Here is a 22,163-nt window from a genome sequence, read left to right on the forward strand (position 1 = left end):
GACAAGGTTGCATGAAACGCTCACAAAAAAGGAGGTCAAAGGGATACCATAGCGTTCACTGGAAGGGGATGCACAAAGATTCCAGAGGCGGCGGGTAGAGGTCGAAGTGGGGCATGGGCACCTCGCAGGGGACGGGCTCAGGGGGTTGAATCGAGGAACAGGCTTCTTCTTGAGTCTGCTGGATTGCTGACCTTCTGCACAGCCTGGCGAAGATAGGTGGGCCGGAGGCAGTAACATGAATGTGCTGGACTGGTGTCTAACCATGGAGCCAGGGCCTTCGAATACACCACAGCGGACTTACGGATCAGCTGCCGGGCCGCCAGGAGAATTGAAGGGGAACTCGCCTGAGCATAAATAATCAGCTTCCAAGTGCAGAATCCGGCGTGGGATCGTACCATTCTGATCGGAGGGACAGGTACCACCAGAGCTACCCGCCACCACTCTTCATCTCAATAAGGAAGAATTCCTCCCGACGATATGATTCCAAGTCAGGATAGTCTGTGACTTAAGAGGGGAATTCGCAAATGCTGGTGTTCCCATACATCTGCTTCCTTTGTCTTCCTAGACGGTAGAGGTTGAGAGTTTGAAAGGTACTGTTGAAGGAGCCTTGGTAAGTTGCTGCAGTGCATCTTGCAGATGAGACACAACGGCTGCCACTCTGCGTCGGTGGTGGAGGGAGTGAATGTTTAAGGTGGTGGATGGGGGGGCCAATCAAACGGGCTGCTTTGTCCCAGCTGATGTCAAGCTTTTTGAGTGTTAGTGGAACTGCACTAATCCAGGCAAGTGGAGGGTTTTCCATCACATTCCTGACTTGTGCCTTGTAGATGATGGACAGGCTTCGGGAAGTCAGGAGCTGAGCTGCTCACTGTGAGAATGGATGTTATTTTTACTTTATATTTGTGGGAAATACTGTGTTATTCTGTCAGGTGTGTGTGTTTAAATTATTGAATTAAGCTGGGGAAAGGGTTACGAGAGATTATCTAAGAGGTTTAAAGACATGGAAGGATAGTCGTGATAGGTCTGTGCATTCGTCATGAGATATCGTGGTAGATTTGATGTACAAGTGAAAAGGTTTGATCTAACATTTGAAATTTTCAGATAAGTTGAGAGTTTGTTTAGGCATCAAAGGGAAGTCAGAGGTGACAAGGAGCATTTTGTATCTTACAGGAGTCCCATGGTTAAACAGAAGAGGGTAGGTTACATTTTATTTAACTGAAACAGAGACAAAACTGAAAAATGAAAGATCACGGGGAGAACATGTAAACTCCACACAGCCAAGGTCGGAATCAAACTTGGGTCCGTGGCGCTGTGAGGCAGTGGTGCTAACCACTGTGCCGCCATGCCGCCAACTTGCACTCTTCATTCTGACCATGGGAGTCATTTGGGGGGGGGGGGAATGTTTTGGGAGATGTGTGTAACTGTAATCTTGTGTGCTTAAGTTTTCTTTTCTTCTTGTTAACAAACCTTTTAATTTTAATGTGTATAGTCCCAAAAGCGACACTGGATTTCTTGCTACTGAAATCTTGTTTTCAGAATACAAAAAAAGCCAAGGTTCCCTCTGGGATTTATTTGCTCAGCATTAACATCTGCTGTGGTCATAACACAAACCGAATTCCCAGCCTCTGACCTGCTGTTGTAGTCACAGTTTTTGTATGGCTGGTCCAGTTCAGTTTCTGGCCAACAGTAACCACCCCGGATGTTGATATTGGGGGATTTAGTGATGATAATGTCAAGGACCAATGGTTACATTTTCTCTCATTGAAGATGGTCATTGCCTGGCACTTATGTGGAACAAAGTTTACTCACCACCTATTGGCGGTGACATTGTGGTATTGTTACTGGAATAGTAATTCAGAGACGCATGGTAATACTCTGTGAACCTGGGTTCAAATCCTGCCACGGCAGATGGTGGCATTCAAATTCAATACAATTCTGGGTTTAGACGTCTGATGACCACAAAACAATTGTCGATTGTTATTAAAAACCCCCATCTGGTTCACTAATGTCCTTTAGGGAAGGAAATCTGCTAGCCTTCCCTGGTCTGGCCTACAGGTGACGCCAGACCCTCTAATGACCTTCTGGGCGGCACGGTGGCGCAGTGGTTAGCACTGCTGCCTCACAGCGCCAGGGACCAGGATTCAATTCCAGTTTTGGGTGACTGTCCGTGTGGAGTTTGCACTTTCTCCCCGTGTGTGCGTGGGCTTCCTCCGGGCGCTCCGGCTTCCTCCCACAGTCCAAAGATGTGCGGGTTAGGTGGATTGGCCCTGATAAATTGACCCTGAGCAGGTTAGGTGGGGGAGTTGGCCTGGGTGAGGTGCTCTTTCAAGGAGGGTTGCTGCAGATTTGATGGGCCGAATGGCCCCCTTCTGCACTGTAGGAATTCTATGGTTCGCAAAAATGTGCTTGACTCATTTTGACGCCTGAAATGGCCGCTCAGTTCAAGGGGAGGCAGGAAATGCCGGACCAGCCAGTGACGGCCACATCCCATGAATGAATTACAATAAAGCTCAGGCCTGTATGTTATCCAGGTCTTGCTGCGCTTGGAGACAGGCGGCTTCAGTATCTGAGGAATGGCGAATGGTACAAAACACTGTGTGCTCATCCGTGAAAATCCTCTCTTCTGACCTTATGTGGGAAAGTCATTGATAGAGCACGGAGGGTTGGGCCTAGAACACTAGCAACAAGGACAGTGATGTTCTGTGCCTGAGGTGACTGACCTTGGCCGGCCACGACCACCACCATTCGTGACTGGATGTGGCGAGGACTGCAGGGCTCCGATTTGATTTCATTTGCTTTGGGATCACATCGCTCAGTCTGTTGCATGTTTCTTCCGCTGCTTAGTATAGGCCTGTAGTCCTGCTGTTGCTTCATCAGCCGAAATAGCTCAGTTGGGAGAGCGTCAGACTGACGATCCAAAGACGTCTTGGCTCAATCCAGGGTTTCGGCATCAGGCCGAATGCTGCCTTTCCTCGCTATCTGTCAAGTCGCCCTGCCTTTGGGGAGGCAGTGGCGTCGTGGTGTTGTCCCTGGACTGGCCATCCAGAAACCCAGGGGTAATGGTCTGGTGAACCAGGGTTCGAATCCCACCAGAACGGATGGTGCAATGCGAATTCAATAGAAATCTGGAATCCCTACGGTGTGGAAGGAGGCCACGATTTGTCCATTGTCATTATTTAGGGTCGGCCCGGTAGCACTGTTGCTTCAGAATGCCAGGGACCCGGGTTCAGTTCCCGGCTTGGGTGACTGTGCGGCGTCTGCACGTCCTCCCCGTGTCTGCGTGGGTTTCCTCCGGGTGCTCCGGTTTCCTCCCACAGTCCAAAGACGTGCGGGTTAGGTGGATTGGCCGTGCTAAATTGCCCCGTAGTGTCCAAAGGTCAGCTGGGATTGCTGGGTTACGGGGGTGAGCTGGAGGCGTGGGCTTAGGTAGGGTGCTCTTTCAGGGGCCGGTGCAGACCTGATGGGCCGAATGGCCGCCTTCTGCACTGTAAATTCTATGATCAGGCTCACCGTTTTTAAGTATGCCTGGTACAGCTTCTGGCAAGCTCTCCTGCACTCATCTTTGAACCAGAGTTGGTCCCCTGGCTTGGTGGTAATGATGGAGGGGGGGAATATGCTGGGCCATGGAGTTATAACTTGTGGTTGAATACTGTTGCTGCTGATGGCCCACAGCACCCTATGGAAACACAATTTCTAAGCTGCCCGTTATGTTCGGAATCTATCCCACTTTGTGCGTGGTAGGGCCACGGAACACATGGAGGACCTCGAAAATCTACTCTACCTGCTCGTTCTTCTCTAGTACAATAATTCCCTGCAAAGACGTAAGTTTGTCTCCAGAAGGACTATGCTGTGGTCACCCCTACCAATATGGTCATGGACAGGTACATCTGCAATGGGTAGATTTAAGATAAGCTACACAAGCCTCTCGCTTTGGTTCTTTCGCCTTCTGCCGCAGGCCCGGTTTGACAGATATGTCCTTCAGGCTTCGCCTAAACGAGAGGCCACAGGCCGAACTGACAGGTTAACTCGGTTTCTTCCTTCACAAATGTCGTCAGGCCTGCTGAACAACATCAGTTGTTATAAGTTGCTTTTGCCAACTCTGCTAATTGGTCCACCACATTCCAAGCCTTATACAATCCACCTTTTTTTTCATTTGTCAAATAAAAACAGAAAATGTTGGAAAAGCATCTGCAGCGAGAAAGAGTTACCGTTGCGAGTCCGCGTGACTCTGCCTCAGAGCTCTGAAAGAGCCATACTGACTCAAAACTTTTACGCTATGTTCTCTCTCCGCAGACACTGACAGACCTCCTGAGGATTTTCCCCAGCAGTTTCTGGTTTTCTCTCAGCTTCCGGACTATCCTGTTTGTCAAGTTCCCTCGCCAGTGAACTGCGAGGGACGAGGGAGTGAGGGAGAACGTTGTGTGCTTGATCCGAGAGAGATTGTGCCAGCATGGAGCAGGGGTGCCTGCATGCAGCGAGGGAAGGAAGAAATAGGACTGGTTCAGCGAGTGGAAATTTTTCTTCTTATTTATTCTTTCGGAGGATGTGGGCATCGCTGGCTAGGTCAGCATTTGTTGCCCATCTCTATTTGCCCTTGAGAAGGGGGTGGGAAGCCAACTATCGGAACCTCTGCAGTCCACATGGTGTAGGTACACTGTGGTAGTCTCTGTAGAGGTATTACGGTACCAGGTAATGCTGGAACACCATTGGTAGATACTGTATGTTTCCCATTGGTCAAACTGTATGGTAGCTCCACCCTGCTAGGCAGGGTATAAGAGCCCGTGCCGCCCCAGCAGCCTTCATTCTGTACCCGAGCTGCTGGGGGAAACAACTAGCTTATTAAAGCCTTCAGTTGGACTACAACTTCGCTTTAGTGGTCATTGATCGTGCATCATACACCCACAGTGCTGTTAGTAAGGGGGGTTTCAGGAATTGATCCAGCGACAATAAGGAACGCCGATATAGTTCCAAGCCATGATAATGTGTGGCTTGGAGGGGAACTTGAAGTTGGTGGGGTTCCCATGCATCTGCTGCCTTTGTCCTTCTAGGTGGTAGATGTCGTGGGCTTGGAAGGTGCTGTTGAAGGAGCCTTGCTGTGTCGCTTCGGTGCATAACTTGTAGATGGTGCCAATGCGCAAGGGTGATGGAGGGAACGAATGTTGGAGGCGGTACACAGGGTGCTAACAAGTGGCTGCTTTGTCCTGCATGATGTCAAACTTTTTGAGTGTTGTTGGAGCTGTACTCATCCAGATAAGTGGACAGTATTCCATCACACTCCTGACGCGTGCCGTGTAGGTGGTGGGCAGGCGTTGGGTGTTGGGAGGGGGGCTGCTCTCTGCAGAATTCCCAACCTCTGAACTGCTCTTGCAGCCACAGTAGTTATATGACTAGTCCAGTTCAGTTTTTGATTAATGGTCACCCCCAGGATTTTGACAGTGGGGGATTCAGTGATTGTAATGCCATTGAATGTCAAGGGACGATGGTCAGATTCTCTCTTGATGGAAATGGCCATTTCCTGGCACCTGCATGGCGCAAATGTAATTTGCTACTTAAGGATGGCACAGAGCCAGGGACCCGGGTTTGATTCCGACCTCGGGTAACAGTCTATGTTTGCGTGTCCTCCCAGTGTCTGCGTAGGTTTCCTCCGGGTGCTCCAGTTTCCTCCCACAATCCGAAGATGTGCAAGTTGTGTGGACTGGCCATGCTAAATTGCCCCTTAGTGTCCAAAGATGTGTAGGTTATGTAGGGTTATGGGGGAGTGGGCTTGGTAGTGGTCTTTCAGAAGGTCAATGCAGACTCGACGGGCTGAATGGCTTCCTTCTGCACTGTAGGGATTCTACGATTTAGCCGAAACCTGGATATTGTCCAGGTCTTGTTGCATTTGAACATGAACTGCTTCAGTATCTGAGGAGTCGCGAATGGTGCTGAACATTGTGCAGTCATCCGCAAACATCCCCACTTCTGACCTCAAGATGCAGGGAAGGTCATTGATGGGGCAGTTGTAGATGGTTGGATCGAGGACATTACCCTGAGGACCTGCAACATCCACAACCATCTTCCTTTGTGCCCGGTATGACTCCAAACAAGACAACTTAAAGGCAGTCACTCTCTTGACAGTATTTGACCGGGTGTGGCATTAGGGAGCAAAACATCTGGTCCCATTGTTGTCTCTGGCATTTTACATGGCTTCCCATCCTGCCGCTGGGAAACCCGTTGTGGGGGGTGGAACCGAAAGATGTCGCAAATGGGAAGGGTTGGAAAATCCCTCCCAATGTCATCCGAATTTGCTACATGTGACAGAATGGTGAGTATATCAGTAGCTTGTGTTTTGGAAAGGTTCGGCTCCACCTCATTTTCCATCAACAATTTTGAAGCTGTTTGTCACCTTTTGCCAACTTTCCAGCTCAGATAATTAATGTCCTGGGGGGAAAAAACCCCAGTCAGAATAGGAATTCCAGGTCCCAGCCTCGGCTTCGGGGAGTTGGGCTCCAGTGGTTGTGGGTTGAAGGAAGGGGAGACGGGGGTGTTGCGGGAATGTCAATGGGGACAAATCCCACCACAGCAGCTAGAGGAATTTAAATCCAATTAATAAATCTGGAATATAAAACTAGTCTCAGCAATGGTGGCCATGATTGTTGTAAAAACCCATTTGTAGGAGGTGGAGGAGGCCTGCTTCTGAATAAACACCATCGTAGACCGGTTGCACCGTATCAGTAATGGCAATCAAGAAGTTACCGATTGTTGTAAAATCCCATCTGACTTACTGATGCCCTTCAGGGAAGGAAATTTCATGGAATTTTCATAGAATTTACAGTGCAGAATGAGGCCATTCGGCCCATCGAGTCTGCACCAGCTCTTGGATAGAGCACCCTACCCAAGGTCAACACCTCCACCCTATCCCCATAACCCCATAACCCAGTAACCCCACCCAACACTAAGGGCAATTTTGGACACTGAGGGCAATTTATCACGGCCAATCCACCTAACCTGCACATCTTTGGACTGTGGGAGGAAACAGAAAGTGACCCAAGCCGGAATCGAACCTGGGACCCTGGAGCTGTGAAGCAATTGTGCTATCCACAGTGCTACCGTGCTGCCCACATCTGCCACCTTTACTCAGTCTGGCCTACACGTGACTCCAGATCCACAGCAATGTGGTTGACTCTGAAATGCCCTCGCAAGGCACTCAGTTCAAGGGCAATTAGGGGTGGGTAAAAAAACATCGGGTATCTTGGCTGGCACCTCCAGTGCGATACTGAGGGAGCTGCACTGTTGGAAATGCTGGGCGCAATTTTACAGCCCCTCACGCTGGTGGGACTTTCCGTTTCCATCGATGGCGCACCCCCCCCCCCCCCCCCCGGGTTTCCCAGCGATGAGGGGAAATCCCATTGACAATGGCGGGCTGACAAACACGAGGCGCGTTGCTCGGTAAATCCCGCCCGCAGTCTTTCAGATTGAAATGTTAAACCATATACCATCTCAGGTGGTTGTAATAGAACCTGCTGCACTGTTTGAAGAGTACAGGAGTCCTCGCTCACTGCCGTGGTCAATATCTAACTCTCAACCAACATCAGGAAAACAGGTTACCATGGCACTATTTCATTGCTGCTTCTGGGAGCCTTGCTGTGTGCAAATTGGCTTTCATTTTTCCTTCAACAATGGCGCCACTCAGGGGGAGATGATAATGTCACTGGACGAGTAATCCAGGTTAATGCTGCGGGCATGGCAGTTGGTGGAATTTGAATTTGATCACTAAAGCCCGCATTTGAAAGCCAATCTCGGTCATGGTGACCACAAAACTATCATGGATTATCATAAAAACCCATCTGGTTTGCTAATGTCCTTTAGGGAAAAAAATTGGCCTACCTGACCTGGTCTGGCCTACATGTGACTCCAGACACATCCTTTGCCAGGCCATGTCAGAGAGCAGTTAGGAGTAAACCCCACTGCTCCCAGCGTGGAACCATATTGGCCAGACCAGGCAAGGGCAGCAGATTTCCTCCCCTGAACACTATTTGTGTCCTCGATGGGTTTTTACAAAAATCTGACAGTTTCCTGATCACCATGACCGAGACCAACATTTTATTCCAGGTTTATTGAACAAAAAAGGTTTACATTAATTAATTGAATTTAAATTACCCGAGCTTCTGTGGTGGGATTTGAATTGATGTTATTCGAGCATTGGGCCAGGCCTCTGGATAACAGTCCAGTAACATTACCATCAGACCCAGGAGCAGGCACTCCTCCCCTCCCCTCCCCTCCCCCCCCCCCCTCCCACACACACACTTTTTTTTCTTTTCAGTGGCCGGAGGTCCAATACTCCCCCCCCCCCCCCCCCCCCCCCCCACCTGAAGGTAGGTGAAGGCCTTGAGCCCCACCCTCTCTTTTATCCTCTGTCCCAAAGCGTGTCCCTTGTAGGTCTGATGCTCCCCGCTGCCTGAGGTAGGAGGAGCAATCCCTTAAAAACGCTTGCCTTTCCGATTTTGGCCCGTTGAGTTACACCTCGCAGATAAGGCTGCCACAGGTGTCTAGGTTTTGAATGAGTTTCGGGAAGTTTCTACAACAGAAACCAGATGTCTTCTTACGACCCGTTTCCACTCTTCCCTGTAACACCTGGGCCACACAACTCTTGACCTCATGACATCCTTGGCCCAAACATGGACAAAAGAGCTGAATGCTAGAGGTGAGTTTGAGAGTGACTGGCCTTGACATCAAGGCAGCATTTGACTGAGTATATATCAAGGAGCCCTAGCTAAACTGGAGTCAATGGAAATCCGGGGGGTGGAGGTGGGGGAGTTGTACCTGGGGGGGGAGGGGGGGGGGGGGAGTTGTACAACAGAAGGTGGTTGTTGGAGATCAATCATCTTAGTTTCAGGACATTGCTGCAGTTCCTCAGGGTGTCCTCGGCCCGACCGTCTTCAGCTGCCTCGTCAATGACCTTCCCTCCATCATAAAGTCAGAATTGGGGATGTTCGCTGATGACTGCACAATGTTCAGCACCATTCGCAACCCTTCAGAGACTGAACCTGTCCATGTCCATATGCAACAAGAGCTGGATAAATTCAGGCTTGGGCTAATGTATGGCGCAAATGTTACTTGCCACTTAAGTGCCAGCCAATAACCATCCCCGCTTGACATTCAATGGGATTACCATCACTGAATCCTCCACAATTGCGAAAGAATAAAAATAGCCCATTTACTTTTTTGTCTTATATAGTGGCATCGGTTACTGAAGTAATCGAGATCGTGATTACTAGGGGGCATAGGTTTAAGGTGAGAGGGGCAAGGTTTAGAGTAGATGTACGAGGCAAGTTTTTTACGCAGAGGGTAGTGGGTGCCTGGAACTCGCTACCGGAGGAGGTGGTGGAAGCAGGGACGATAATGACGTTTAAGGGGCATCTTGACAAATACATGAATAGGATGGGAATAGAGAGATACGGACCCAGGAAGTGTAGAAGATTGTAGTTTAGTCGGGCAGCATGGTCGCCACGGGCTTGGAGGGCCGAAGGGCCTGTTCCTGTGCTGTACTTTTCTTTGTTGTTGTGATTGAATTATCAACAGTCAGGGTGTGATATTGTCCACTGATTGCCTCCTGTTTGGAGCCCAACCCGATATTGACATCAACCTGGCAAAACCAGTGCAGCAGGTTTAGCCAATAAAGTTCGGGGACGTTTGAGTTTGAAGGGTTTTTTTTTTCTGAAGTACTGAATTGTCTCGGTGAATTCTGGGGAAGTCTTGTTGGAAAGTCCCCTTACTTCCTCTTCATGCAATGGGCAAGGTTTTATGGGAAGTTGGTGGTGCAGTGGTATTGTCGCTGGGCTAGTAATCCAGAGACTGAGGGTAATGCTCTGGGAGCCTGGTTCGAATCCCACAATGGCAAGGTGGTGAAATTTGAACTCAATTGAAAAAAAAACCAGGAATTAAAAGTCCGATGATGCCATAATCGGATTGTCGTAAAAACTCATCTGGTTCACGAAACGAAACCTGCTGTCCTTACCTGGTCTGTGACTCCAGACTCTTAAAATGTCCTCTCAAACGACCTAGCAAGGCAGTCAGTTGTATCAAAGCTTACAAAAGGGTATGTCCGGCATCGACCTCGGCAAAGCCAGTCCTGTCGACCCTGCAAAATCTTCCTTATTAACGGCAAAATTGAGAGTGACAGCCTGACATAGTCACACTGACAGAATCATACCTTACAGACAATGTCCCAGACACCACTACTACCATCCCTGGGCCTGACCTGGATTCATTGGCAGAGGTGGCACACAGTCAGGACCCCACGGCACCAGGCCGACCATGTACTGATTACCACGTACCATTCTCCCTTACCTCTATGATGATACCCCCAGCTGATGAATCAATACTCCTCCATGTTGAACACCACTTGGAGAAGCACGTTCAAGGTTACAGAATTAAGCTGAGTGGGAGAATTCAATGTCCATCACCAAAAGTGGCTCGTTAGCACCACTATTGACTGAGATGGCTAACTGCTAGACTGGGTCCGGATGGTGAGGGAACCCACAAGGAGGAGGGGGGGAGGGAAATACTCTGACTTCCTCACCAACCAGCCTGCAGCAGGTGCATCTGTCCGTGACAGTATCGGTAGGGGTGACCAATGCACTATTCTTGAGGAGACATTAATTAACTCCACATGATATCAAGAAATGGTTGAAGGCACTGGATACTGCAAAGACTTTGGGCCCTGTCAATATTCCAGCAATAGTATTGAAGACTTCACCAGGTTCGGCAGGATGTTGGCTGGTATGGAGGGCACTAGCTATGAAGAGAGGTTGAGTAGATTAGGATTATTTTCATTAGAAAGACGGAGGTTGAGGGGGGGGGACCTCATTGAGGTCTACAAAATCATGAGAGCAATAGACAGGGTGGATAGCAAGAAGCTTTTTCCCCAGAGTGGGGGACTCAATTCCTTAGGGTCACGAGTTCAAGGTGAGAGGGGAAAAGTTTAAGGGAGATATGCGTGGAAAGTTCTTTACGCAGAGAGTGGTGGGTGCCTGGAACGCATTGCCAGCGAAGGTGGTAGAGGCGGGCACGATAGCGTCATTTAAGATGTATCGAGACAGAAACATGAATGGGCAGGGAGCAGAGGGATATAAATCCTTAGAAAATAGGCGACAGTTTTAGATAGAGGATCTGGATCGGCGCAGGTTTGGAGGGCCAAAGGGCCTGTTCCTGTGCTGTAATTTTTCTTTGTTCTTTGACTTGAGCTCCAGAACTTGCCGGATCCCGAGCCAAGCTCTTCCTGTACAGCGACAACACTGGCAACTACCTGGAAAATTGCACAAGTATGTCCTGTGCACAAAACGCAGGACAAATCCAACCCAGACACCCCCCAGAGACCCCCTCCCCATAAGACAGACCCTCACCTGAGCACCCCCCCCCCTCAATCAGAGAGACCCTGCAGGGAAGCCCCCAATTACAGAGACCCATGCCTGGAAGCTGGAGAGCAGTCCAGACTGAGACAGTAAAATAAAATCTGGCTCAGGCAGAGGAAACAGCTCCTGTAAATTCCTACAGAGGGAAAACCACGTCAGCTGCATTTAAATGCCCTCAGATCTTTGATCTGCAAGGCTTTCATTCATATCAAAGTGAAATTGATTTTACTAGGCTGTGATTGACAGCTTGCACACACAGGTAGTTAAGTGCTCTCACTTCCTCTTTTTCAATGCAGAAAGCACTTAACTGACTTTGCTGACAAGGTTCAAGGTGAGAGGGGAAAAGCACTTAACTGACTTTAACTGACAAGAGCTGTCAATCATAGCAACTAACATTGCAGATAGTTTCATAGCTGGCTTCTTGCAATCCACTCAAACGTGAAGGGAAATTAGATTAAACAATCCAGACTGCTGGCCGACGCTGGATTCCCGGCCACATCAGGAAATCTGCGACCTGCAGCGGACGGTGGAGAACCCAGCCCCTCAGCTCCAGGCCATCACTGCAGGAGTTCCTCAGGGGTATTGTCCTAGGCCCATCCATATTCAGCTGCTCCACCAATGTTCTTCCTTCCATCATAAGGTATGATGTAGAGATGTTTGCTGGTGATTGCACAATGTTCAGCGCCCATTCACAATTCCAATGCAGCAAGATCTGGACAGCATTCAACCGATAAATGGCAAGCTACATTCGTGCCACACAAGTGCCAGGCAATGACCATTTCCAACAAGAGAGAAATCTAACCATCACCCTTTGACATTCACTAAGCCCCCACTGTCAGAATCCTCGGGGTTACCATTGACTAGAAACTGACTGGACTGCCCATTTAAATACTGTGGCTACAAGAGCAGGTAAGAGGCGAGTAAATCAACCTTGCACTCCTAAAGTCTATCCACAATCTACAAGGCACAAGTCAAGTATGTGACGGAATGCTCTCTCCTTGCATGGGTGAGTGCAGCTCCAACAACACCATCCAGGGCAAAGCAGCCCCGCTTGATTGGCATCCCTTCCACAAACATTCAAACCCTCAACCACCGATGCGCAGTGGCAGCCGTGCGTACCATCTGCAAGATGCACTGGAGCAACTCACCAAGGTTCCTTACACAGCACCTTCCAAACCCACGACCTCTACCATCTAGAACGACAAGGGCAGCAGACACCTGGGAACCCCACCACCTTGGATGTTCCCCTCCAAGTCGCTCACCACCCTGACATGGGAATACATTGCCGTTCCTTCACTGTTGCTGGAGCCCCCTCCCTAACAGCACTGTAGGTGTACCTACACTACATGGAGTGAAGGGGTTGAAGAAGGCAGCTCATTGGCATCTTCGCAAGGGCAAATAAGGGATGGGCAATGTACCCCAGCCTGGCCAGCGAAGTCCGCCGCTTTTGAATGAATAAAAGAAACACAAGAGTGTTGGGTGAGAGAAGGCAAATCGACCAATTTATTCCGAGGAAAACCTTACCCCATCAGTTTAATGTGAGGGAATGTTCCGAAGCAATCCTGGATTCCCAAATGCAATCAAGCAACATCCCAAAGTGTGCACACTCACACACATCTCCGGTACATTACACCGGATTGTTGCCGTCCCAGGCCAATGTTTACTTCTCGGCCTTTTGAGCCTGCGCCACCATTCAATAAGTCCTAGCTGTAAACCTCAACACTGCTTCTGGGCATTCGGTACTGGATAAGCAGAGATTTCCTCCACTTAAACATTGGTAAGACCAAAGCAATTGTCTTCAGTCTCCATGGCAAAATCTCCTTGGCATCAGCTCCCTCCCTCTCCTTGGCAACCGTCTGAGGCTGTGCCAGATTGTTCCTACCACGGGGCCATAATTGACCTGCAAATAAACCTCCGACCACACATCCATGCACTGGCTTCTCACCCTTCGTAAACCTGAGATCATCCAAAACTCTGCTGCCTGGGTCTGAACTTGGACAAAGTCCCGTTCACCCACCAACCCTGAGCTCCTGATTAAGCAACACCCCAATTCTAAAACTCACCTCGATTTCAAAGCCCACCCATATCTCCTCCAGCTCCTCCCGAGATATACCCGCACCTCTATTTCGGATTTCCCCAAGTGTCTCCGATTTTAAATGCTCCACATTGACTGCCGTGCTTTCAGTCGCCTGGGCCCTCACCCTAACTCTGGAATTCCCTTTCTAAACCTCTCCATCTCTCTATCTTTCTTTCCTCTTTTGAGACGCCCCTTGAAACCAACCTCTTTGACCGACCGTTTAGACACGCCTCCCAAAATCTCCCTTTGTGGCTCGATGTCAAAATCGGCTTTAGTTTTGAGCAGCACGGTGGGACATTTTGGTCGGTCACCTCCTCGGAGCGACAATCAGCGGCGGCAGGGTTCGGACCAGGTTGGGTCGGACCAGGAAGGTTGGCGGGTGTGGGGGGCGATGGAATGCGGGGTTTGGACTGGGAGGAGGGGTTGTCAGGCCTGGGAGAGGGGGGGGGGAGTGTTGCATGGCGGGGGTTGTGTGGTGATTCCCTTGGGGTGTTTGGGGGGGGGGCGTGTTTGGAATGGGAGGGGAGGTGGAAGTTTGACTGGAAGCAGAGGCAGGAAGTGGGAACGGGTGGTTGGACTGGGGTAGGGGGTGGGTATGGTTCAGGGCCGGACTGGCAGGAATGGGGGCAGGTTAGATATTGGACTTCGACGGGGGAGCGGGCGCTGGAGTGATGGGGGGGTGAGTTGGTGTGGGTAGTGTGGTGGGTGTATGTGGTGTCCTGAGTGGGGCTGAGTTTTTTAATATAGTTCCACTAAAATTAGGAGAGATTTATTTCCTCCTAACCCTTTCAGAGTGTCTCTGAATGTAAAGCTGGCCGATAAATCCGAAGTTAGCGATTTAAATCGCTTTGTTGGATGGTTTCCAGCCCAGTACAATTGTCCAGGGGACATTCGTGCTTCGGAACAATTACCGGAAAAACCCTTAGGTGGGAACCTCCAAGAGGGATTCCCCAGTGCATCATTGGGGTACCCCCTAAGCGTGACGCCAGAGAACCCAAAAGTTATGGGCCTTTATGATGTTAAAGGTGCTGTAGAGACACAAGTGGTTGCTGTTCTGAAAACAGTCAAGTTATTTTAAATGCCAATCAACTTTCCAATCAAATCCCTTGCACCTGAGGTCATAAAACAAGTGCTCCCTTAGCTTGTGCCACTTCTGATGGAACTTTGCTACCTTCATATAGCAAGTTGATACTGCCGACACTGTTTCCATCCTTGAGTTGCAGAATTACGTGGGTATCCTGTGCAGGTACCAGTATGTTAAAGATGACACAGTATTTGAGACATCTTCCACCAGACACACAACATTCCTGATCTCAGTTGGAGGAACAATTCTTGACTAAAACAACCAGCAAGACGTCCTCAGTTCCTGTTTGGGTTTGGACCTCAGGATCTTACCTGTCCAGCTCAGAACCTCAGTTGCATCTAAAAGTGGGCACTGCACCGGAGTATCAATCTGGGGGCAGGATTCTCCATTCGGGCGACACTGTTCTCCTGCCAGACATCCATCACTTCTGTTTTGCACTGGCACCCAGGAGCGATTCAGTACCCTTTGCCATGCAAATTTAGTCGTGAATCCCGCTATCGGGCCGCCAGTTTGAGCGGGCGGCCTGTTAGCTAGGCCCAGCAGCTGACTCCCTTCCCCCCTGTAATGCACATCTTGCCCCACCCGACAAGTAGGGGCATCGCCCCCCACCACGGGAATTGCTGGGTCACCCTGCCCCACAGATCGACCACCAGAGACCCCCATTAGACAATTCCCCATAGCAGATAGCCACCCTTCCTCACCCCCCCCCCAACCATCCTCACCCCCCCACAATCAGTAACCCCTGCCTAGAAGCTAAAGAGCAGTCCAAAAGAAAATTGCTGCTTTTTCACGCACCTGTGTCTTATAGCTTCTGCCTCAAAAAGATATCTAGAACACAGCAGCTGCAACTTAATGGAAAGCCAAAATCACATGACAAGGCTTTAACCCCCCTCACATCCTTTGATCTGTAGGGCTTCAAAGAGAAAAGAGAAGTCGCTTTTAGTAGCCTGTAATTGACAGCTTCCAGACAGCCAGATGGCTGAATTGTTTATTTTCATCTCCCATTCACGCTTGAATGGCTCTCACGTACCCTGCTGTGAAACTAACCGCAGTGTTTGTAAATATCTGGCTATGATTGACAGTGCATGACCACATCAAAAGCAGTTAAGTGCTTTCTGCCACGAAAAAGAGGAAGTCATAGCACTTAACTCCTGGATGTTTATAAACATTGCGCGAACCTCGATGCCACCACCAGCGGGGGGGGGGTCCAGAGCATTGTAAACAAAACGGCGACAATCCAGTTTTCTCCCACCGCTGTAATCGCCACCGCATTGGGAACATCCGCTACTGGTGGCGGGCGATGAGAATCCACCTCTGGATTTTGTGCTCAAATCTCCGGAGGGGGAAATACTGAATCAGAAGTGAGACTGCTATCCATTGACAGCATGTGTGACGCACGTTCGACAAGGTGACGCAGAATGAATCCCAACTTTTGTTGCAGTGTCAAATGGACGTTACGACATGCCAAACTTTCAACTTGCCATTGGCCGCTATGAATGACCTAAATTGGAAAATGGTTCTCGGTCAATGAAACCATCAGAATAGGATTTTGTCCTTGTGCCAAGTAATGCGGACACTTTCCAGTTAATAGACCAACATGCAATTGGTAACATTGAGCAAGTGGCATGGGAGCAGGAACAGACAAAAGGAGCATGTGGATCGGATGTCAGTGGCCTCACTTGCCCCCACCTCTCCCCCAAATGCCATCTTCCCCACACCCCCAACGAGTAGGTCATATAGAGGGGATGGTAGTGGAGGTAATATCACTGGGCTAGTATTCCAGAGGCCCAGGCTAACGATCTGGTGGCATGGGTTCAAATCCCACCACGGCAGCAGGTGCAATTTCAATTCAGTTCACAAATCTGGAATTTAAAGCTGGTCTCAGCAATAGTGATCACGAAACCATTGCCGATTGTGGTAAAACCCATCTGGTTCACTAATGTCGCTTTGGGGAAGGAAATTTGCCATTGTCATGAGAATGTCGCTGTAAGAAATGTTTGGCTGCTCATATTACTGCAGTGATGTCAGAGTGTGGGTGGAGCCGGGCTGTCTGTCAGCTTTTTACTTTCGTTTTAGGCTGTTTGCTGCAGGGTGTGTTTTAGTTTTGTTTTCAGTGTTGGAGCTGAAGCCAGACAGAGCAGGTGTACTGTTGATCTCTCTGCCATGAAAAGATTATCTCTTGATCATTTGGTGAACTCAGAAGTATAAATGTTCTCAGGAGTGAATGTAAACCTAATGTGCTTCTTTACAAAAGGTGTTTCTTTTGTCTTCTGGATGTTGTTTGGGAAGTTATTAAGGATTACTTAGTGTTGTATTCTTTGGGGGTTGTATTTGAATTGATGGTTGCTAAGATGTTCACTGTATGTTTCAAAAAGGTTAACTTGAGTTCATAGAATAAACATTGTTTTAATTTAACAGTACTGTAAAGCTCTGTTTGCATCACACCTGTAGAGTGGGCCGTGTGCTCCCCATACCACAATCTATTAAAAGTTGTGGGCAGGTGAACTCCATGATACACTTTGGGGTTCTCTGAACCCTGGCCCATAACACCAGCCTACACGTGACTCCAGACCCACAGCAATGTGGTTGACTCTTCACTGTTCTCTGAAATGGCCTCGTGACACACTCAGCTCAAGGGTAATTAGGGACGAGCAAAAAGCGCTGGCCTTGCCCAGCGATGGCTACATCGCAGAGAAGAATGAAGAAAAACAATCTCATTAATTATTGTTAAAAATAGTTATCATAATCAGCGTCTCAACTTCTTTGTTTTTCATTAAACTATAATGAAACGGTGGAATAAAGAATAATTTTATGAGAGTTTATACCTGAAAATTGCTGTCTGATTCTTTGCAGGGTTTTTTTTTTGCGTTTATTGTTTTCTGGGATGTGGGTGTCGCTGGAAAAGCCAGAGTTTGCTACCCATCCCTAATTGCCCTGTAACTGAACATTTCAGAGGGGCAGTTAAGAGTCGATCAGACACAGAATTTATAATAATAATAATCGCTTATCGTCACAAGTAGGCTTCAATGGAGTTACTGTGAAAAGCCCCTAGTCGCCACATTCCGGCGCCTGTTCGGGGAGGCCGGTACGGGAATTGAACCCGCGCTGCTGACCTTGTTACAAGCCAGCTGTTTAGCCCACTGTGCTAAACGGGCCCCTCTGCATTTGCAGTTCAGCAGGAGGCCATTCGGCCCATTGAGTCTGCACCGGCACTTGGAATGAGCACCCCACCTAAGCGCACACCTCCACCCTAACCCAGTAACCCCACCTAACCTTTTTGGACACTAAGGGCAATTTATCATGGCCAATCTACCTACCCTGCACATCTTTGGACTGTGGGAGGAAACCGGAGCACCCGGAGGAAACCCATGCAGACACGAGGAGAACGTGCAGACTCCACACAGACAGTGACCCAAGCTGGGAATCAAGCCTGGGACCCTGGAGCTGTGAAGCAGCCGTGCTAACCACTGTGCTACCATGTTGAATGAAATGAAATGGAAAAGAGATTAAATGAAAATCGCTTATTGTCACAAGTAGGCTTCAAATGAAGTTACTGTGAAAAGCCCCTAGTCGCCACATTCCGGCGCCTGCTCGGGGAGGCTGGTGCGGGAATTGAACCTTGCTGCTGGCCTGCCTTGGTCTGTTTTAAAAGCCAGCTCTTTAGCCCTGTGCTAAACCAGCCCCTATTGTTGCCCACATTGCTGCGGGTCTGGAGTCACATGTAGGCCTGAGCGGGTAAGGACGGCAGATATCCATCCCTGAAGACCATCAGGCATTGGAGCAGAAGTAGGCCACTTGGCCCATCTAGTCTGCTCCGCCATTCAATGAGACCATGGCTGATCCGATGTGACAAATTTCAACCCCACTTTCCCCCCCTTTCCCCATAACCCTGGATTCCCTCACTGATTAAAAATCTGTCAAAAGGACATTAGTGGACCAGATGGGTTTTTAACCACAATCGATGTTCGTTGTCATGGACACCATTCCTGAGACTAGCTTTAATAATAATTTTTATTATTGTCACAAGTAGGCTCACATTAACACTGCAATGAAATTACTATGAAAATCCCTGAGTCGCCACATTCCGGCGCCTGTTCGGGTACACAGAGGGAGAATTCAGAATGTCCAATTCACCTAACAAGCACGTCTTTTGGGGCTTGTGGGAGGAAACCGGAGCACCCGGAGGAAACCCACGCAGACACGGGGAGAACGTTCAAACTCCGCACAGACCGTGACCCAAGCCGGGAATCGAACCGGGGACCCTGGCGCTGTGAAACAACAGTGCTAACCACTGTGCTACCATATTCAAAAATGATTAATTGAATTAAAATTCCACCAGCTGCCGAGGTGGTTTTGAACCTCTTGCCCTGAGAGCTTGTGCATCTGGGTGCAAGTGACATTATCCCAAAGCCACCATCTTCCCCATTGCACAAGGAAGGAGGGTTACCTCTGAGCAACTTCATTGCAGGGTTAATGTAAGCCTACCTGTGACAATAAAGATCATAAAAGATGGTGACAAACATTTTGTCGTTGCCTATTTAAAAAAAAAAAAATCGCTCCATCATTTAAAATAAACTCCAGCCACTTGATTGTTGACTCTGCACATCAAAGTTCCAAGGTTTGCCCCTTCACAGGGCAACTGGGCAAGCAGAAGGTAGCCTGCCGATGAATTATTGCAGGGTTCTGATCTGGAGGGCGGTTTTCACCAGGGTAAGGAAGTGGAGACATGGCAGTGTTTCTGCCGGGGAGTTCCAGGGGAGGGTGCCTGCTCTATTAGGCAGCTTTTGTGAGGTGTTGGCAGCCTGTTGTTTAATTATGCCCTGATCCAAAAGAAAACCACACCAAATATTAAATAGACTTTGTGCAAGATCTGGGGAACGGTGGGGTCTGTGTGGGTAGAGGATGAGGTAGCAGAAAGTTTTTTTTTTTTCAATAAATAAAGGCAGAAAGCAAGGAAATAAAATAATCTTCGTCCCCCTCAGAAGGGAGCTGTTGCCCTGGAGATATTTATCTTCAAACGTCAGCACTCCGAGTCAATGTAGCCTGGATTATTTAAGCTAGTTTAAGTGGAGCTTTGGTGCATGAGGAACTGCATTGTTCTGCCTGCTTTCAACTCACATATTACACATGCATTCTCCTCCTTCCCCTTCCTGCAGCCCCACAGAATTGCCCTCCAAAAACTTTTAAACAAGGCTTGAAGCTCTCCACTTCAGCTGCACAAATGTCAGTCTTTACCTGCAAATTGTGGAGGGTGCGTGCTCCTGCAAGGGGCATCTTTCTCCAATTGGAATCTGCTGACCAGCCCAGGTTAGCTGAAACTTTCCCTGTCAAAGGCTCATGTTTTCCTCTGGATCCTATTTTCAGTCGCACTTGTAGTCCATAAGTGCTACCCAGAATAGGCTCTGGACGGAAACACTTTCCACTCCTGACAAGTCCTGTTTTGTGTGATTTTGCTGTTTGGAGTCCTGCAAGCCCTATTGTGATGCAGTGTTGCAACAGCCTCTAGCTGCCCAACTCGGAAAGTGCAGAGCATTGATAAATCCTGGCACTGGAGCTCTCTCTCTGCGGGGGAATCTGAGCCCCTTCTCCAGGCTTGTCCCCCTTCTGCGAATGAGTACCCCCTTTCGTCTTCGGCGATCGCTCGCTAATGTGTGATTGTCCACCTCAGAAACTGCGCGTCCTCATGGTCATGGGTTCTGTGAGTCGGTGTGTGCGGCTAATGAGCCCGACCCTGGAGCCGCATCTCCTTTGAAAACAAGCTTAGTCCGCTCTCCTCTTTTTTTGAGAGCGAAAGCTGACTGGTGGAGATTTAACCTGAGGGTCACCACACCTCAGGCGTGGAGCGAGGTTGAGAAGGCGGGGACCCTGGCACTGTGAAGCAACAGTGCTAACCACTGTGCTACCGTGCTTGTTTGGTGAATTGGACATTCTGAATTCTCCCTCTGTGTACCCGAACAGGCGCCGGAGTGTGGCGACTAAGGGCTTTTCACAGTAACTTCATTGCAGTGTTAGCCTACTTGTGACAATAAAGATTATTATTATTATTGTAAATGTCAACCATATTGCAGCGGGACTGGAGTCACGTGTAGACGTGACAAGATAATGACAGCATATTTCCTTCCCTGAAGGGCATTAGTGGACCAGATGGGTTTCTACCACAATCTGATCAGAACAATTAAAAGGGACGACACACTTGACATGGTGGGACAGGAAGATGAAAGCCAGCTTGGGAATTGAACCCGCGCTGTTAGCGTCGCTCCGCGTCACGATCCAGTCGTAGAGCCAGCTGAGCTAACCAATCTCCCCCCCCCCCCTATCTCGCCTTGAAGCCACAAACTCATTTCAGCTTCCTCCTACTCCAGGACTTGAGCTCGAAAATCAAGTCGGACGCTGTCAGCTGCTGTCTTTCAGATGAAGGTTAAAACTGAGGCTTGGCCTGCCCTCTCAGGCAGATGTAAATTATCATCGAATTTACAGTGCGGAAGGAGGCCATTCGGTCCATCAAATCTGCACCGGCTCTTGGAAAGAGCACCTTATCCAAGGTCAACACCTCCACCCTATTCCCATAACCCAGTAACCCCACCCAACACTAAGGGCAATTTTGGACACACTAAGGGCAATTTATCATGGCCAATCCACCTAACCTGCATATTTCGGACTGTGGGAGGAAACCGGAGCACCAAGAGGAAATCCACGCACACACGGGGAGGATGTGCAGACTCCGCACAGACAGTGACCCAAGCCGGGAATCAAACCTGGGACCCTGGCGCTATGAAGCAACAGTGCTAAGCACTGTGCAGGCCATTCAGCCCATCGAATCTGCTCCGCCATTCAATGAGATCACGACTGATCTGACATGGTAATCCTCAACTACACTTTCCCACTCAACAAGTTACTCAGTTGGGGATGGTCAATAAATGGCGGCCTTGGCAATGACACACCCCCCGAAAGAAAACGAATTGCAGCCAACCGAGTGTTGCTGATTTTGAGTTTGGGGAGAGAGAGAAAAATAGCTCAAAGGAGGAGTTAGAGACTGGAAGATTACGGGCCATATTTTCTTCTTGAAATGCATAGATTTTTTGTTGACCGAGATTGTGAGAAATCCCCTCACGGTTTTTCAAGAGATGCTCCTGACGAGACCCACCATTGGGGGCTCAAAATTGAGACGACATACCAGGCTAGGGTACCGAAAGCTCATACCTGCGAAACCAGCCCTAATTCCAGGCCTACGACCAAGCAATGACACTGGGTGTGGGGTGAGACAAGGCCTTGTCATAACTTAACGTGCAAGGTGACCTGATGTTCTAATCTTTTCTGAAAAGGCTGAATTACAAATATCTGAAGGGCAATTTATACAGACGTTACAGCACTGACACTAGACAAATGTGTTGGCCTTTACACCTCAAGCAAAAGACAGTCATACACTCTGGTCTCATCCCTTCATTCTCTGATTGTTTATCCATCTATCTACCCAATACAATGAATACTGGCAGAGTTGAAGATTCTGTTTTCACACTGATGCACAATCAATTACTCTCGAGACAAGGTGAGTCATATCTAATCGGCTTTAATCAGCTAGAACTGTACCCAGCAGCTTTGATACAGAGAGTGA

At 49.0% G+C, this 22,163-nt stretch overlaps 1 protein-coding gene across 1 annotated transcript in view; it reads right to left on the bottom strand.

Moving 5' to 3' along the window:
• Positions 1–19,840, bottom strand: part of dalrd3 (DALR anticodon binding domain containing 3) — a 108,824-nt gene extending 88,984 nt beyond the window's left edge. The window contains exon 1 of the mRNA XM_072473017.1: positions 19,787–19,840. Coding sequence (XP_072329118.1) covers positions 19,787–19,825 — 39 coding nt within the window. The 5' untranslated portion in view covers positions 19,826–19,840. The remainder of the gene's footprint in view (positions 1–19,786) is intronic.
• Positions 19,841–22,163: the final 2,323 nt, after the last annotated feature.

Source organism: Scyliorhinus torazame, chromosome 13 (genome assembly GCF_047496885.1).
Source record: "Scyliorhinus torazame isolate Kashiwa2021f chromosome 13, sScyTor2.1, whole genome shotgun sequence".
Lineage (NCBI taxonomy): Eukaryota > Metazoa > Chordata > Chondrichthyes > Carcharhiniformes > Scyliorhinidae > Scyliorhinus > Scyliorhinus torazame.